The sequence below is a fragment of the Sporothrix brasiliensis genome, assembly GCF_000820605.1.
Source record: "Sporothrix brasiliensis 5110 chromosome Unknown Cont22, whole genome shotgun sequence".
NCBI classification, from domain to species: Eukaryota; Fungi; Ascomycota; class Sordariomycetes; order Ophiostomatales; family Ophiostomataceae; genus Sporothrix; species Sporothrix brasiliensis.
In genome coordinates, this window is record NW_024467141.1 from 2,328,427 (window position 1) to 2,347,309 (window position 18,883).

The window sequence follows — 18,883 nt, forward strand, 5'->3', positions numbered from 1 at the left end:
TTGTCCTTTTGACTGTCCTCATGCGTCCCTGTCCTCACAGTTTTCTCCGCCTTTATGCAGCGTTTTAGCCCGAGACTCGTTTATACATTGGCGACCACATAGAAGAGGAAGAACCAAAAGGAGCGAATGAACATACTCTTCATTTCTGGTATCCGCCACACATGACAAAGGCACGATGTCGGTTTACACGCAACGATGTCGACCATATTTTTTAGTCGTCAAGGGTGTCTTTACTCCCCTAAGTAGAGGCACAGTGGCAGTGGTCAGCACGGTTGACGATAGCGTGTAAAAAAGTAAAAGAGAACAGATCAACAACATAAACACGACAAACCAAGACAAGGGGTCTGCCAAGGCACTTGGCAACCAATACTGTCACAGGGAGCAGAAGTGAGGGGAATGTGATTCGAAATCAAGTGAATCGACATATGGTAAGGATATGAAAAAATCAACAAGAGCAGCTTCGCAGGCTTGCAGTACGTTGCTACTCCCATATTGTCCTTTCATCTGTCGATCGTCAACAATCGCTGAAGGGGAACGAGACCCCAGAAAAGGGCTAGCGATATAAACACACGTACGTCGTAATCCCCAGAAGCCTTGGGCATCATCAATCCGGGGCAAAGTGCGCGAAAAGCTCATCCTGAATTTGACTAACCTCGTTTCGAACAAGGCTGGTGAATTGGTGAAGCAAGCTCCCTCTTGAACGAGGTCATGGGGGAGGTTTATTTGCCCATTTCACGCTTGTTGCATGGGCCAAGCCTTGGAAATAAACAACGGTGAGAGATGCAGAGGAGAACGACTGGGCGACATGGGTGAAATTCAGAGGGGGAACGTGCGCGGGAGCCACTACTGTGTAATTGCTAACTGAACTGGTGAAAATAAAAGGAGCTGCGGAAGAGGGAGGAATTACACCACACATCTGTTCCCGCCGCCACGGAATCAACCATCACGCGTCCAGTAATTACTGCAGTCCGGCATTGGCGCCTTGGGTTGCCACATGGGCAGAACAGACGACCGGATTAAAGACGGCACAGGAGATGGGGCCAGACACGGCACAGGAGATGGGGAGATTGGGACCCAAGACCAAAGACCCAGGACATTGGACAAACGAACAAAAAGAAAAGGGGGGAAAAAGACGAAAAAAAAAAAACTGTCGTAAAGGGCGGTCTACGATGAGGTACCATTTGTGACGAGAACAGCCAGGCCCACGGCAGGACGTTCATATATAAAAAACATTGCAAAATGCGTACCGCTTATGTTGATATCGCCGTCCTGCATCGTCTCATCGGATTGGCGGCCCTGCATGGCCCGACAACCAGGTTCTGTGCCGTGTCTTGGATGGCGATGGAGGCTTTTGATTATGTCTGTGCCGCTTGTCCTGTCGTTCAGTGGTAACAGTGGTAATTATGTTGTACTTTTTGTCTCTGTCAGATTTGTCTCTTACCAGGACCCAGAACCAAGGTTTTGATTTTGTGGTGCTCTTTGCTGATGTGAGAAGACATCGAGGACATCAAACTGTTTGTGCCTGGCCGCTCCGTCCCGTGAACGTGAAGACGGCACATGGTCCTTTGCCGTATCTTCGCAGCGGACAGTCATCTATCTTGTATCAAGCACAGCGTACGGAGGACCTCGTCTGTCCTTGATGAATGTGCTAATGCTTTCTGTCTTGCTTCGATTTTTCCTCTTCAGAAGCTGACTCATTACGTAAAACTTGACGTCCTTGCCACGTCCGTTGACACGCGGCAAACAATACTACGTCCCTTGTTTTCGCGTTCCCGAGAAACAAACTGCAAGGAAGACAATGCCGAAATGTAAAGCAACGGTCATGTTGTGGTCTTTGCTAAACCCTTACCACCAGCCACCTGAAAACGATGTACGATACACGACGTACCGAATATGACTCCGTACTCTGTACGGCATACGGGACCTTTCACTCAGAGTCCTCGCATCCCGTCACCACCACATCTCAAAGAGGCTACACTTTGTCGACCCCGCCCAAACTTAAGCTTGGACCGCTTGGCCTCCGCAAAAGCAAAAGCCATCTCTTTTGGACTTTAGACTGCCCTTTCGTCCTTTCCGTGCCTCCCGTGGGCCCAAGTCCCCATCGTCCCCGTCGTCGAGGCGCGCCCCCGACTAAACGCTAGCGGAGCATTGTCCTTTTGCTTCTACGGTAAGGAAAAAGGAAGTTGGAAAAGACCAGGTTTCGGCTACTTTTTGACAAGGGGGTTCTTTTCATGCACTGAGCCCCAAACGGAAGTGTTTTTCGGCTTTGAACAGTGAGACAGGGCCTTGCATGCCACGCTCGCTGACAGTACTCCCTACCGTGAACGTCGGACGTCTTACTGCATCGTAATCCACCCCCAAGAAAGGAAATATTGACAGTTTGTGTTGTGGAAGCTCCCGGAGGGACCGCCCGCGCCGGTCTCCTTTGCACTTTCTTTTTGTTTCTCGTCTCCCTTCTGCACCTTCCTCCTCCGCGTTTTGCGCCCGGACCTTGGCAACACAGAGGCAGTAGTCTTGGCGCTGGTGCAGGTGCTGAATGTGGCATGCATGTCTGGCTCCTTCCTTCCCAGAGCCATGTCCTTTCACCCCGTCCAGGAGGTAACTGCAGTTGTGTCTCTCCCAGGCAGGAGCCAACCTCCTTCCCGGCTTCAGTGTTACATTGGGCTTGTCTACTGGTGTCGGGTGGCTTCCGTGGTTGCACCCCTAGAATGGCTTCGCTCGTTCTTTCCTTCTGTCTTGTTTCTTCACCTCCTCTGCTCCTGCAGCAGCAGCTGCATCCTGTTGTCTCCCACGACGTCTGTCGTTTCCAAGGAGTCAGGCGTCCAAGGCATGACAGGAGATGCACACGCTTGCATGCCCTCATCCCTGTCTCCCCCTATCGCTGCCGAACATCGAGGCAACGGTCCTGCACATGGTAGACCTGCGCCAAAGTGGAGTTGTTATTCTCGCCCTCTTTGGGAGACACGGTGAGGGCATAGAGCATCTGGACACCGTTAACCTGACAGTTGACCCTTTCAAGCCCTTGATGCTCTGCAACATAAGTCACTCTTAATACGCTGATTGCCACGCACTGTTTACTACGTCTTTTGTGCATTGTATTGGTCGTTCATGTCTGGTTTTATTTATTTATTTTTGGTGTCTTTCTCAAACGTTTCCTCATCTAGGCTACTCTTTTCTCTTTTCGTCCTTTCCCCCGACATCTGCATAACACATCAACACCAAGCGCGTATGGCGTATATGTAACGTGGTGCGCGTTTCCGTCGGTCACCTTGTTTGTTGTCTCCCCCCTTTGACCCTGAAACTGCTCAGCAATACGAACCAAGAATACGTCGTACACAATATCTCTTTCATTGTTTCGTCCGTGTTGCTCCCTCACGGGCCTTTTATCCCATTTCGGCTATCCCCCGTTCTACTCTTGGCCTTCTCACAGTGATCGTCTCTTGTTGTTTTGCTTCTTTGTCTGTTTCTCTGTCTTTTTTTTTTTCTCCTTTTTTCTTTTTCTTTTTTCGTCCTTTGCAGTTGCTTACTTTTTCTTTTTCCTTTTTCTTTTTTCCCCTCCCTCCTCGATTATCTCCGCCCCCCCCCCTCCCCCGAGCAGATTTGCTTGTTGGGTTTCCTCTCGCGCCTCTTTGATACGTTCCTTCTCACCTTCCGCCTGCTCGCATGTCCGTCGACTGCAGTCCCCGTTGCAGAAAGTAGTATGGCGTGTTTGCCCCTTTCATTCGTCTTGGGTTTGGCTTTATTTCATTGGCGTGAGTGCTTATTGTACTCCATACAACTCGTTCTTCTATTTGAATGGCTTGCATTTGGTTTGCTTTCTTCTTCTTCTTCTTCTGGTCCCTGTTTCTTGTTTCCCTTGCATTGGCCGTTGGGACCCGCCTTGACCTCGTCCGTCTCCTCTTCTTTTCTCCATCTTTTTTATTTTGTCTCTTGTCTCCGACTATCACTTTCTTACCTGTCACATTGCCACTCCGACGCCCTCCGTACCACAGTGCGGCTCCGTCGCTCTCCCTGGATCGGCGGTGAAGACGGGATAGACTATGACGGGAGAAGCTGAAAAAAAAAGCAGGAAAAGAAAGTTGAAGAAGGTCGGAAGAAGTAGAAATGGAGACGAAAATGACCGGCGCCTGAGACATGGTCTGATGGCCATAGAAAAAAGAAAAGCATTACGCCTCCCTTCTGCCGTACGATATAGCGTACTCCATACGGAGCGTGAGTACAGAAATAAAGTACGAGAAAAAGGAAGCGAAGAGAAAGGAGCAAAAGCAAGGAGAAAAACGGGGTCTCGGCTTCCTCAACGGGAGTCAAAACCCAAAATGTAAATCCTGAACTCATCGTCACATAATTACGACGTTATTACGAAGTTCCAAAGACGAGCAGGTTTAAGTCGTGTGCAATCGTCACATGTTTTGATGCCCTGTGTTTATTTATGTTCGTTCTTCTTCTTCTTTCTTTCTTTTTTTCCACATCTCACAAATCGGTTCGGTGTCCACCACGGCACGGCATTCGCTCTCCAAGTTCCCGCTGGTATGTTGTACAATACCATTGCATTAGCTTCGCTCGTTCGACCGTCTTCCTTCTGCCGGTGTCAAGACTGTCTTGTGATAGCTTGTCCCTGGGACCTGTCATGCCACCGCCCGTCGGTCGCACATGTCCATCTTCGGCATGGGTCCGGTGAATGTGATGGATGTGCCGAGTAAAGGTGGGGGCTCGTCCATTTTCCTCTGCCCGTTGTTCTTACCACTATGTTCATTATATCGCAGTCCCACGGTCGAGATAAGGCCATACGAACGTGTCAGTCAGTACTCCGTATTCCCTTTCTTTTTGTCGTCCCCCCTTTCCATTGCGACATCCCGTTACGACATACTCGGTGCGGAGTGTCGTGAATGAGTTGTGCGCAACAACTATCCGTCGTCTCCTGTTGGTCCGTTCCCGTATTTTGTTTTGTTTTAACAACGGATGTCGTATTCTATGACATCTCCTTTTCATATCCTCCATGCTCTGTTTCTCACCCGGACTAAGGTTGCAGCACCAACACTGGACAGCACCTCGCTTCGTCCCCTCACGTTGCATTCATCATCCAAAAAGGATCACCCAGCCCAACTGTCCAGGTACCCGTGTTCAGGGGCCGCATCCCTGCCTCTGCTGGACGGGCCCGTTAGTTGTCACTTTGCGTCTATTCCCCTTCACAGGAAAGAGGGAACAGGCGTTTTTGGTCTGTCCGATCGGCGCTAGCGAGGTGTGAGTGGAGCCTGGCACTGGCTGTGACACACGCCAGGGCCCTTTTTTCCCCTCTCATAGGAGAGCAGCAAACAAGCGGACGAGACAAGCCAAGAAGAAGACGGAGATCAAATACGATGCTGTAATGAATTTACGATGTATGCAGTCTCGAGTCTTGCGACAGTCATGCAACTGAGTTTATTGAATGCTACAAAGAGGGCGTTGGGCTAGGAACAAAACCCCCAAACAGCGGCAGGAGCGAATGCTCCCTGGCCCTTGCATAAGTTGTGCCTCTTTCCCGATTCTCCCCACGGTGAGGGCAATATTGACGACGCTTTTGGAAGGCGCCATCGCCAGCAACATGTCTCTTTTTTCTTTTTTTTTTTTTTTTTTTTTTTTTTTTTTACTTCTCGTCTCGTCGTTTTTCTTTTCCTTTGTTCTTTGTTGCAATTGTGAAAGCTGACTGCGTAACCAACCGTTTTCACCACCAACATCCATCGACCAAGCGTATCTCGATCGGCCAGGCCGACCAGCTGCCATGTCTGAACCTCGGCCGATTCGAGTGCTAAATTCACCCTGAAGCTTCCCTAATGTGCCAAAGCAAAGGCCTAGTTGGAGTTTTTCAGGCTCCCTCCAAGTGGGCTGGGCGATGGCGATCGGAAGAAGCATTTACCGGGACGGACGGACGATTACAGATGGCGCGGACATACAAGACATTACAGAATACAACTCGCGGACAAGACAAAAAGAAGTTTTTTGTTTTCTAGCGGTGCTTCCAACCAGGAGCCAGGGAGGAAAGGGGCAAAAAGCTTGGGCCAAGCTTTGGGGGCGATTTCCGCTTTTGGTGGCTCGGGTGGGTATTATTCACGGCCCTGGCATGTATGAAAGGCCTTCGTCCCGTTCAGGTGGCGGCTTCAAGCGGTTTTAGTTGCCTTTTTGACAGTGTCACAGTGTCTTGGGAGTCTCGGTGCCGTTTTGGGGGTGTGGAGGACGGTTTCTGGCCCTTCGTCTCGGCCTTCCATTGCGGCTGCGGGCTTTCTAGCTTTCTAGCTTCCTTTTCCGTCCAGCGGCGGCAGGGAGAAAATGACACTGGACGGGGAAATGAAAGGCGCAAGAGAAATGAGAAAAAGAATAAGAAAGGAGACGACACAGCGGGCGACTGGCAAAGAAAGACAGAGCCTCCACAGTTGCCCTGGAGCGCTGGTTGTCGTGTCTCCACACCGTTTTACGTGCTTCAAACCGATTATCTGTTGAACGTTGTCGCTTTACGTTATGTTTTATTTGATTTCATCCCCTGGCGCATGTGGTCTTCTGCCTCTGGCGGCGTCTCTCTGTACACAGTAATCACGTCGTACGTCGTATGATTGCGTGGAGCCCCTAACCAGCGCCGCCCCATACGCCCCCATCCGTTGTTATTTGCACGCACTCCACAGGGCCACTCCCGTTCTCCATGGCACTTGCCGTGACCATTTTCGTACATCGTATGCGATTGCACGTTTCTGGTTGCGCCTGCTGCTTTCCTGAAGAGCATTATTGCGGGCCCGTCGCTCCTTCCACCGCTGCGAACGACCGAGATCTGTTGCGATTCAAATCTTTTTCTTCTTTTTTTTTTCCTTCTCCTCTTTTTCCACCTCATTTCTACGGCACACTCTCCCCTTGGCCTCTTGTTCAGCTGTCCGCGACACCTCACTCCTGGCCGTCGCCAATCTCAGCACGTCGCAGTCCCAAACCGACGACCCAGTTTATTTTGCCTTTGGCTGCCAGGCCTCCCCCATGTCTTTCTTTTGTTTTCATTACCCTTCCTCCCTTTCACCGTTCTTCACCTTTGACCGTTTCTCATAATTGCCCTTGACCTCGGACTCTCTCGCCAGCTCAGAGTCCTGTTCGTCCTTTCTTGTATGGACGTCTTCCTTGCCGGAATCATCTCATTGGATCTGAGATAAGCGCCTCGTCTCGATCGCGACCTCAACGACACGACGTTCCCCCGAAACCAGTGATAGCACGACCAGCCTCGACTCGCATCCGCTGCCTCCTTGGCCGTCTTGTTCGTCTTTTGGCTTGCGGTTCGTCTTGTTTGTTCGGCCTACTTCGTTCGTTCGGCGGTTCGAGTCCAGCTTCGTGCACCATGCTTTCGTCTCAAATTCGATAATTATCACCACCGCCCTCTCTCTCCTGCACCACCCCAGAGAGGCTCTCGTCTCGAGATCGGCATTCAGCACCCTCACACCCCGCCCAACCCTCACATACGTCGCCATGGAGGGAATACTGCATGTTCCCCCTGACCGGGGGACCATTATCGGCCGCGCCATCTGGAAGTCTCGCTATGTCGTCGTCGCCGACCCCTCAGACACAAAGCAGCTGATGCGGCAGCAGCGACAGCAATCCTCACATACTGGCTCGTCTTCGTCCACCTCGTCGATTGCGCCGGCCAAACCATCGGCGACTGCCTCTCGTGGTCAGCAGCCACCGCCACGGGTAGCAACGCCACGGAGCCCGGCCAGCCTCTCCCCTGAGAATATGTTCCTCTCAGTGTTTAAGAGCAAAGTGCGTTTCTTCTGTTGCCTGTCTCGTTTTGTTTCTCTTTCTTTGTATGTCTGTAACTGACCTTTGCAGGGCGATTGGGAACCTATCCAGCAACACGCCATCAGCTCAATCACAGACTGCCAAGTGCAGATGCTTGCTCATCGAAAACAAGGCCCGGTCCTGCCCACGCTGGTCATCAATGTCTCGCCCGATCCTGTCACGGACAAGCTCCGCAAACGCCGATCCAGCCGCACTGCCGGCTTCACCACGACCAAAGAAACTGCACCATCGACCCTCTGGTTCCGCCCCGCCGAGGACTGTGCCCAGAAGAATATCCTCCAGGACTGGTGTCACTTTATCCAGACCCTGATGCTGCAGCTTGGCGCGTCCACTCCGTCCGCGCCACTGCCCCTGGCCACCGGGAAGGGGCCCCTGAGCCCTGTCACACCGGCATCACCAACCTTTGTGAACCCTTTTGCGTCCTCGCAGCGCGGGCGCGGTGACCAATCCGAGTTCTCACCTCACCAATATCAGCAGACGACACCACAGAGCCAGTACACTCCGCGTCCGGGCAGCGGAAACAATGCCACGGGACGGACCAACGCTCTCAGCCACAAAGGCTCCAACCAAACGACCCAAACGACCCAAACGACCCAAACATCCCAAACATCCCAAACATATTCGAGTCGAGAGCGCGAACGGGACCGGCCCAAGACGTACTCGGAATCGCCCAGCCTGCGCTCGCGCCGCAGCGATCTCTCTCACACAAGCTCCAACCTACCGCCCCACGCCACAACTCCTGGCTACAGCAGCAGCAGTAGCAACTTTGCGCTGCCCTTCTTCCACAACCGCCCTGCCGATTTGCCGTCACCGGCCACAACCGTCAACGAGTTCTCGGGCGATTCTGTCGAAGGCTGGACAACTACCCAGGGCCGTTCCTCGACACTCAGCTCGCCAGTCCGTGGCCGGGACAGCATCAGCTCGCAGCCGCCCGTCCCCATGACGATCGCCGCAGGGCTCCCAGGCCCATCCCCGACTGATGGTGCCGCTGCCGGTGCGATCAGCTCCAGCTCACCGCCCGCGCCACGAGAGACGATCCTGGACCGTGCGTTTCAGATGCACTTCATTCCTGGCTCCGATCGTGATATGATTCCAGGTGAAAATAAGCTCACGTCACTGGCACGCTTCGATGCCCTGATGCGGGAAGTCGACGAGAGGAAGCGGTTACGGCAGGCTGTGGCTGCATCGGATATCAAGCGGAGTGCCATCACGGCGCCCGTGACTCGCCCAGACCCTCAACTAAAGAGCGGCTGGGACCTGGATGACGACTCGGATGAGTCTGACAGCGTTGAGAGGAATGATGACGATGACGAGGAGGAGGAGGAGGACAGCGAAGCGGCTGCGAGCGCTGACGGCGATGACGACGGTATTGTCAGCAGCCACTTCATGAGACGCAATGGGCGGCGGGCTGATAGCTCCAGTCTTCGCCCAGGCACCCACCTGGACTCGCCTGTCGATATTGCGCCAAACGCCCGCCGTGCCCTCGATTTCATTATCGCGGGTCGCAGTCGGGAAGCCGACCGTGAGTCTCGCCGTACACCGGCATCCAAGTCACGCGCCGATGGCCTTGTCAACTATGACGCCCAGACCCTCAAGGCGCTGAACGACGGCTACTTCCCATCCACCACGCAGATGCACGAGCAGGAGCCGATCATGCGCCCACAGACGGGCTACGCGCGCAACCGGCCTCCCATTGCCCAGCGGACGCACAGCCAGCCACAGCTCGCTGCGCTCAACGTGAACAACCTGGTGGCGGCTGGACACAGCGGCAGCGCCAACAACCGCCAGTCGCAGCACAAGCAAGCCGTCCAGTCGCCCATCTCACCGTCGTCCCCGCCGCCCCTGCCACGCTCGTCGACCTTTAGCAAAGTGGACGAGATGAAGGCCAAAGTAGCGGCCGCAGCAGCCGCGTCTGTCGCGGCAGGCAACCTGGCGTCCTTGCCTCTCGACAAGCGCCAGTCGGCCTCGAGCGCGAAGCGCCTCAGCTTCAACGACTTCACCAGGCGGCTCAGCAGCAGCACGAGCAGCCTCCTTCTGGTGCAGACCAACACCAGCAGCAACAGCGGCAGTGGTAACGTGAGCGGTACGGGCAGCGTGATCCACGAGGGTGTTGGTGTTGACGCTGGGTCGGCGGCTCCCGGCCTGAGCGGCCTGAGCACCCCCCGCACCGAGAAGCACGGCTACACCCTCAGCAGCAGCAGCACCAACGGCCACGGACATGGTCACCAGCACAGCAGCTCGACGTCGTCGCGACTGACCTCGCCGCCGCCGCCGCCGCCGCCACCACCACCTGCTGCCGAGCGCTGTGGCTGGCGCGGTAGCGTTAGCGTGGTCAGCAACGAGGGCGGCTTCGTGTAGGCCAGCGTTCAACCATTTCTCCTGCATTTCTCGTTCTGTCCCGCCATCAAATGATGTTTGCGAGGCGCGAGGCTTCGGGTCATGATATACCTTGCTGCTTTCTGTTGTTGGCGATCAGCATTGTGTTTTAACGTCGTTTCTCTCTGTGTGTCACGTCTCTTCTCTCTCGCCTTCATTCTTTGGTTCTGCTCTTGGCGCATAACCATGTTGTCTTTTTGCCCTGTACTATATGTGATACCTTTGTCTATTTTTCCTTTTCTTGATATCATTGGCCTTTGCCTTGTTTTTTGCGATTCGTCGCTCGTTTTGTTCTAGCATCATTTTCGGCTTTGAGTCCTTTTCGCATCTCACTCACGACTGTTTTTGACGAACATGAAAAAATCGTTAATGAATATAGTATCGCGTTTGCAAAGCTTTAATTATCCTGGGATGGAAGAGGTAATGTGCGACGTGTTCGATGATGGGCAGACAGAGAAATACTGAGACGAGAGGTTGAATGCATGCGACCAAATACCACTTATCACATATTGCTTCTCTCATACCGTTTAGTAGATGAATTGTAAAACCTTCATGGAGTCCGACCAAAGGACAAGGCACCACTCTGCTACGAATGATTATTTTTGTTCTGCCCATTCACATTGATCCACGTGCCGTTGTATTGCATACCAAAATAGCCCAAAACCAAGCAGGGTCTGGTTCCCGTCCATTTCCTTGATATCTACGACCCTATCTATGCAATTCATCAACGAGCAAACAGGGAAAGCGGCCTGGCCCGTCTAGGAGTGCCAGCCACTATCCACCGGTAAAAGGGGACGGACTTTCTCGCTTACCGTCTGCTGCAAGGTACATGACGCACAAATGTGGCGCTGTCCTGATTTTCGGTCGTGGTCGGCTCTTCTCATATTAAACCACGAATCAGAAGTATCAAAACAGTATATTGTCGTCCTCGTTGATTGTTTATTTGCTTCTAGTCCAAAAAAAATAAATGTCTGACTTGTCATGGCCGTTTGACAAAAAAGATTGAGAAGAGAATTGAGAGATAACAGACGCCAAAACCTTACACCATATGCTCTTCGTACATAGCAAACATAAAGCGCCCCGTTACGGTCTCATAATCTACCTGCGCCGCCTGTTCTGCGCATCATTATACCGCATATCGGAGGTTTTCACACGTCGGTAGCTTCCAAACCAGCCTTCGTCAACAGGGCACCGACGACCAGTACCGTCAGTCAAGAAGCGCATCCCCAATGCGGTTAAGATGTTTGTCTCTGAAAGTCGTGGCTGCCGAGGCACAGAAGAAATGATACTTAGGTCGACGTATCTACGCCGTTTTAACTGATATACAGCCTGCGTTCTGTTGGAATAATAGTGTCAATATACAGTACGGTGCGAAAATTTGACTCAACGAGAAGCAAATACTTGCATAAAATCTCGGCAACCAAAATACTTATCATCCAATATAATAAAGTAGAAGTCCAACATCGACTTGTTGATAAACACATATACCACCTGTCTTAGGGTGAAGGCCGAAATCCGTTGTATTAGGCATGTGCGAACCGAGCTGTTGGATCGACCGTCGTAAGGCACTGGCTTCATGAGAAGGCGACCAGGCTTGTAGCTTGGGTTGTAGTTATCACTTGACCCGTTCAAATCGATGCTTCCTCGCTGCCAGTCGGGCTCCATCGACAGGCGAGTGCCGAGATACGATATCCTGTTTGAGGTATACCCGGTTTCAAAGTCGATTTTAAGGATAGCATGGTTCTTTGCGTTCTGTATTTGTTCGGTAGTCATGCCAGTTATGGTGGTATTCAAAAACTCGACGTACACATGCCGAATTCTGAGGTCAAGGAACTCGTCCGGCACGTTGTCGAGCTCGCCATTGGAAAGGTTATAGCCATCGTCACCGAACTCCAAAGGAGGCAGGTTCATGGCACCTTGGATACTCCGTACAATCTCCTGGCTTGGAAAGTAAAAAATTGACTAAGTAATGGGAACTGCTGAGGAAACGTGAACGAGAATGAGAGTTTGATACTTATTGATCTCACGAGTTAAATTTTACGATTCAAGTCAAGGCCTTTATAGATATTCATTCCTTGTCCTTGAATATCAGTGTATCTGTCGAAAATATCGCCACTCATAAGAATAGAATCAAGTGAGGTCGAGGCAGTGGACACGATGTGATGTCTGGTGCACGACTTCCTTTGATGAGCCATCATCACAAACGACCTCTCCCGGTGTTGGTGGCCAACATTCCCCCTTCAAAGACTACTTGGTTGCCCTGTCTACTCCTGATACGATCTCAGTAACAGAGCATAGGTTGATATGTTGGCCCTCACCTCATGTTTGTGGCTTTTACGGCACTCCTACAAAGATGGCCACGGCCATCTCTCTTCGGCTTTGACGAAGTACAGGGGCCAGGGGACGCCTGGAGGCGGCACGGTCCGTAGTGCGCTTTGGTGGAGCCTTCCCAGGAATGGTTTATTTTCGGTAATAGCCCTTATTACATGAAAGCTTTGTTCTGCAATGAAAGAAATTCAGCAGAAAATAGAATTCAAAAGGCGCATACCTCTCTATATATAGGTAGAATGGCGTAAATGTATTGTCGCATAGCTGCAAAGTGGTTTGTCCCGTGAATTATTTATGGCCTCAGGCACAATTCCAGGTGCTCAAGTCGTCAGGGACGCCTCTTTACCCTCATAGGTCGCAAATTCGGCGGCATTGCAGATATAGACTCTACGCGGCACAACAACTCGCAAATATTCGTACTTTGTACGAACGTATACCACTCACAACGACCCGGTTCATAAGAAACGCAGACCGAATATCGCTACTCTTTTGTTATCCAAGAGTCTATCTTTCATCGGCATTCCAATACGCCATGACGTGGCTAGGCGAGCCGGAACCGCCCATTGATCTGGAGTTTGAGGGCATCGCACCGCCGGAGGGCGTTGATCTGCCCAAAGGCGACAAATTGTTGGGCCTTTGCGAGAGAGGAAATCCTCGAGGCTTTATTGAATATCCGGCGGAGTCGCCCGTCTTCTTCATCAAGCACGGCTTGGCGGTCTACTGGAATGAGGTACTCGCCCAGGATATGGCGTACCGCGAGCTTCGAAAACTCGGCTCCTCCGTGCGCGTGCCCGGCATCTTATACGCTTGCCGGACCATGCAGAGGGCCGTGATCGTCATGGAGTATATTCAAGGCAAAACAGTCGAACAACTTTTGGAAGAGTGCAAGGACGATGAAGCAGAGGCAGAGAGGGTGCGAGGAATCGTCGTGCACTGCCTCAACGACCTCATCCGCATACCCGTTGCCGCTGGATCGCGGCCGGCTGCCATCGACGGCGGCCGTATCCGCCACGACGTCTTTGACTGCCGTCAGGCATCGAGACACTACGAAAATGTTAATCAGCTTGAGGAACACATCAACTATGTAAGTGCCTTTGCAGTTTCCCAGTTTCTTTATTTTGTTCCCGTCTTCCTTTACACAGTAAGATTTATGTCGTTATAATAATAATAATAATTTATTTGATTTTACTGACCACAAAAGTTCTTAACCATTGCCAAACGAAAGCCTCTGGTCAAAGACTTGGAACGAGAGCCCATGATCTTCTTGCAGGACGACTGGTTTCCGGCCAACTTCATGCGCGACGCCGACGGCCACCCTGTCGCCATCGACTTCTCTGAAACCAGTATCCTGCCTTCCAGTTTTGCAAAATTCTTGCTCTGGGACAACAGGTTCGGCATCACCATCAGGGGGCGAGTCGACATTCCCGTCACAGAAGGTGTAGACAACACGATGGCATTGCTCCACATTTCCGGCTTGATTAATATGGGCGCAGGTTCGTTCGCTCGGTTTGGCTACCGCGTGGCCGGCGGTGATCGTGAGACACAGGTGAGGATGAATGAATCCATTCGGACTGCAGCGAGCAATGCGGTGGACGCAGAAGCCGGTACAACTACCGTTGCATCGATCGGGAGCTCTTCGACATGAGACGCTTGTACACAACGTCTCATGGGGAAGGCTGGCCCTGTCTCATCTCATGCACAGTGGGCTTTCTCTCTTTCACGTTCGGGGGCGCCTTTGTGCAGCCGGCCACCTGGCCGGACACGCGTGGCCGTCTTCTCCTCAGATCGCCTTTTCTTCTTTTTGGTCTGCTCTGGACCGTGCAGTAGCCAAGATCCACAGACATGCTTTTGTACCTTTTCTTAGATCGATAACAGACGCAAGTGTCCCATTATGTCCTTGTCCGCACAGAGAACGTGCTCGATGAATCTTAGGGGTACATCTTTCGTACTCCGTGCAAGTAATTTTGTAATAAAATGGACATGAGACTGAACACGTCGTGCTGCCTGTCCCCGCCATCATCATTGCACGTCCTCATCTCCTCCATTCCTGCCTGACATCGGGAATCATGGTGAATGTCCAGTCGCTGCGACTCAGTCCGTATTGTGTCGTGTGCTTGTGGAGGCAAGGGATCGTGTGCTTCGCGTTGCGTCCTGTCTTTGATGTCTCGGTTTGGGCTCACGAGGCCAGCTCACCGCTGCCCCTTCCTTGCTGGTGCCCACTTCCCCCCGCTCCTGCCCGTCTACTAGCGTCAAACGTGCTGGCATCCCCTATCGCACCGTGCTAATTGCGGGTGCACTGCACGCAGGCTGAAGACCCACTCTTCGATAACGCCAGCGGTCAGCTCCTTCCTGGATCACCCTGTGCATCCTTTCAGCGCCCAATACACCCCCAGTTCTGCCAGGCAGAAAAGGCAGGACCTGATATCCTGTATTCACTGTAAACCTGCTCCTGCCGCCCTGGTCCCCCGTTGCCAATGGTGCCTTCCGTCTTCTCCGCCTTCGAACAGCCACCTGGACCTTCCCTCTGGAGCTTTCTCTCACAAGCGCTCTTTCCCCTTTGCTCCCTTCCCTATGGGCTGCATCCTTCTCAACGCCATCGTTTCCTTTCGTCTCGCCAGTCTCAAACAAAACAAACCAAACTGTTGATATTGTCACGATCGAAAGGGTCATCTAAGCTCGCAAAGCAGCCCAGACACCCAACCGCACCACCACCAGTTTGCAGAGCACTACTGGGACGCTACGGGCGTGCAAAGTACTACAGTGCGTGACCTTTGGCCTAATCTGACTGGGGCCAGGCCACACTGACCAAATCGCCCCCAAAACGCCCGACGTCACCTTTCAGGCCAGACCGACAACTACCGCTCATTTATCCTGTGCTCGGTCCGTGCAACCAGGCATTCCCATCAGCATCTCATCAACTCCGCCAACTCGCATCTCGCACTCTCTTTCCTCGGCATACCACGCACCCGATCATCGTTTCTGGCATCCAACAGCTACCGACTCTCTTTTTCCACTCGGCCAGCCGTGCAATCAGGATTTTCGTCGGCCAAGACATCTCAGACATCTTACATCTCAAAAACAAAAGAGACAACGCCAGCGCTTGCCAGCTTACTCACCACTTCCTTTCACCTTGTCCTCTCCCCATTCCACCCATCCACCCATCCTTCCATCTCCCCCATCTCCCCATCTCCCCCTGCGGAGAGGCTTCTTGCTCCTCTCCGCAGCCCTCGACCATCGACGCGGTGGCCGACTCAACTCCCCACCCCTCTCTGCCCCCCTGCCCCCTGCCCCCTTCCCCCTTCCCCCCTCCCCACTCCGCCGCACTCGACACGCCACGGTCGCCGGTAACACCGGCTCGACTGCCCCCGACGAGACGCTCCACTCGCCGCCCTCTGCCACTTCACAGACGCCGACGACGACGACAGCGACCCCCAACATCCCAACAGACGCCGCCGACGGTTCTGCCAGTCTACTGCCGCCCGCGTCAGCCAACCCTCGTCGGAGACGGACGACTCGCTCCGGTACTGCACGCATCAATACCCTCCGCCCTACACGACAGGTGCTCGGGAGGCGTCGGCGCTCTGCTGCGGACGAGGACGAGCAAGACATTGCAGACGCTCAGGTTGAGGCTCAGGCTCAAGCTCAGACAGACGAGGACCAGGACCAGGCAGCACGGGACGGAGACGCAGAAGCAGTCCCGGGGCAGAACAGCCAACCAGGCGGTGACGAAAACGACGGTGACGTCGCGGGCAACGAGGCCACCGCCAGAAACGGCAACGGCGACAGCAACAGACATCAGCTTCCCGCTCCCCGGCCCAAGCGTGCGCGGAGAGAGAGTGCCAACACCATGCTTGCCGCCAGCGACGCTGAATCTCAACTGGCTAGCATGAACGGCTCATCTCACCTTCAGAATGGCAAAGATAAGGCAACCACGCGGCGAGGTCCCGCATCCAACGGCCCTTCCCAGGTCACACGACGTCCAGCCACCTACTACGGACACGACCGAGAAGAAATCACACGCATCCTGATCCAGGCCCTGTCCGACTTGGGCTACAACGACGCCGCCGAGAACGTCTCCCACAGCAGCGGCTTCGCCCTCGAAAGCCCAGCGGTGGCCGACTTCCGCCGCGCGGTGCTTGGGGGCGACTGGGACGAGGCCGAGCGGCTCTTGCTGGGGGCGACCGTCGAGGGCACGGAACCGTCAGACACATCTGGTCAGGACGACCAGTCGACCACATCTCCAGCCAATGGCCAGACTGCCTCCGGTGCACCAGAAGACGCCACCGGCCTGCTGCTCATTCCAGGGACAAACCGTGATCTGATGCGCTTCGGCATCCGCCAACAGAAGTACCTCGAGTACCTGGAGCAGTCCGAAACCGCAAAGGCCCTGCTTGTGCTGCGGAACGAGCTAACACCGTTGTATCGCGACACGCAGAAGCTGCACTTCCTCTCCAGCCTTCTTATGTGCCATTCACCTCTGGACTTGAAAACGCGTGCGACCTGGGACGGTGCCTACGGTCAGTCTCGCCCGCATCTGCTCTCGGAGCTGTCGAGATTTATTTCGCCATCAGTTATGCTGCCGGAGCATCGTCTGGCAGTTCTTCTGCGGCAAATCAAGGACTACCAGGTGTCCGGCTGCGTGTTCCACACAAGCGCAACCTCACCATCGCTCTACGCTGACCACGAGTGTGATAAAAGCAACTTCCCCTCACACATGCTGTACGAGCTGGATAGCAACTCGGGCGAGGTGTGGCACATACGCTTTTCCAACAATGGCAAGTTCCTCGCCAGCTGCGGGTCCGGCCGCTACGTTAACATTTACGACATGTCGTCCTTTAAGCTCAAGATGCGCCTGGACGGCCATGCGCAGGGCGTCGGCGACATTGCCTGGAGCCCCGACGACCGCACACTGCTGTCGTGCGGCCGCGACGGCCGCGCCCGCCTGTGGGACATGAGCACTGGTCTGTTGATCCGTCTCTTTGAGCAGTTTGAAGAGCCCATCAGCTGCTGTGTGTGGGCGAACGACGGTCAATCCATCGTGCTGGGCTCCTTTGACAAGGACCGCGCCTTGGTGCAGTGGGGCGTCGGCGGCGAACGCTTGCACACCTGGACTAGGAAGCACCGCACCGAGGCCCTGGCTCTGTCGCCGGACGGTTTCTGGTTGGTGGCCATGGACCACGAGAAGCGTCTACACGTGTACAACTTTCTGACCATGGAGCTCGAGTACGACATGGAGCTCGATAGCCGTGCTTTCTCTATTGCCATTAGCCGCGACTCGGAATACTTGTTGGTCAACCGCCAGGACGGCGCCATCCACATGTACAACCTCAGTGCCCGTGGCGAGCCTGTACGCAAGTACCTTGGCGCCACCGGCGGCGACTGCATTATCAGAAGCTCTTTTGGCGGTGCCGACGAGAGCTTTGTCATCAGCGGCAGCGAAGGTAAGATCCACCACCCCCGTTTTACTCTCTTTTTACCCTTTTCCTTCAATATACTAATGAGACCGTCAGACGGCAACTTAAACATATGGCACAAAAACTTGGGCGTTCACTTGCTCAAACTGGAGGCCCACAAACCCCGGTGCAATGCTGTCAGCTGGAGCCCGACCGACCCGTGTCTCTTTGCCTCCTGTGGCGACGACAACAAGATCAAGATGTATGCTAAGCACACTGCCCTCCTTCGCTCTCAGAGTGTTTAAAGCGCTCCTGCTAACCGCCAACAGCTGGTCGAATGCTGAGCGTGTCCGTCTACGCGACGCTGATCCATCACACTCAAATGGTGTGAGCAATCGCAGCGCCAATGGATGGCGACCTGACTTGTCAAGTGCTTGATCACGAGCATCTTTGTTGGTTGGCAACGGTGCCAGAGCCAAAAATAGCCGATATCCCGTCTCCGCCACAGCCCATTGTGACTGCTCGTCGGCATTTGCCTTTGTACTTTTTCAAATCCATGATGCTTCCACAGTCCGTGTCTGTATTGTCTCCAATAGAGGCGCAATATCTTTACTTGCCGTTTTGCTTTCTTATGTGTTCATTATTATCCTGTATCTGTTTTGTTTTATTTTGGTGACGGACTGCTGTTTCTCTGGATATCATGGATACGTTGCCTTGTGTTCTTTTTTTTGTTGCTTCCTTATGGCTTGACCCCTCTCCGTTTTCCTTGGCTCTGCTGTTTTACTATTTGTTTTACATATGCGCACGCACACATCCGGACTGGTGTTGGTTATGTCTGATATGTTCCTCGTCGATTTCCCTGTGCAGCCCTGTTATCCTTTCCCCGACTTCTATTTCTTCTGTTTCTATTTACTCTTTTGTCATTTTGTCTTCTCTTAGTCTCCCTTGTCTCTCTGCATGTTTTGGCTGTTGCATCTGGGTGT

The 18,883-nt window shown here is 53.3% G+C and overlaps 3 protein-coding genes across 3 annotated transcripts; all 3 read left to right on the forward strand.

Annotated features, from left to right (window-relative positions):
* Positions 1-7,473: 7,473 nt before the first annotated feature.
* Positions 7,474-10,161, forward strand: SPBR_08147 (uncharacterized protein; the record flags this gene model as incomplete). The annotated part of the gene is made up of 2 exons (XM_040766385.1): positions 7,474-7,764; positions 7,834-10,161. 2 exons carry the CDS (start codon positions 7,474-7,476, stop codon positions 10,159-10,161), a joined length of 2,619 nt encoding a protein of 872 aa, XP_040614944.1.
* Positions 10,162-13,039: 2,878 nt separating this feature from the next.
* SPBR_08547 (uncharacterized protein) lies at positions 13,040-14,152 on the forward strand (the record flags this gene model as incomplete). The annotated part of the gene is made up of 2 exons (XM_040766785.1): positions 13,040-13,591; positions 13,733-14,152. 2 exons carry the CDS (start codon positions 13,040-13,042, stop codon positions 14,150-14,152), a joined length of 972 nt encoding a protein of 323 aa, XP_040614945.1.
* Positions 14,153-14,573: 421 nt separating this feature from the next.
* On the forward strand, positions 14,574-18,291 carry SPBR_08097 (WD domain protein; the record flags this gene model as incomplete). Its single annotated transcript, XM_040766335.1, has 4 exons — positions 14,574-14,601; positions 15,200-15,267; positions 15,914-17,948; positions 18,230-18,291. 4 exons carry the CDS (start codon positions 14,574-14,576, stop codon positions 18,289-18,291), a joined length of 2,193 nt encoding a protein of 730 aa, XP_040614946.1.
* Positions 18,292-18,883: the final 592 nt, after the last annotated feature.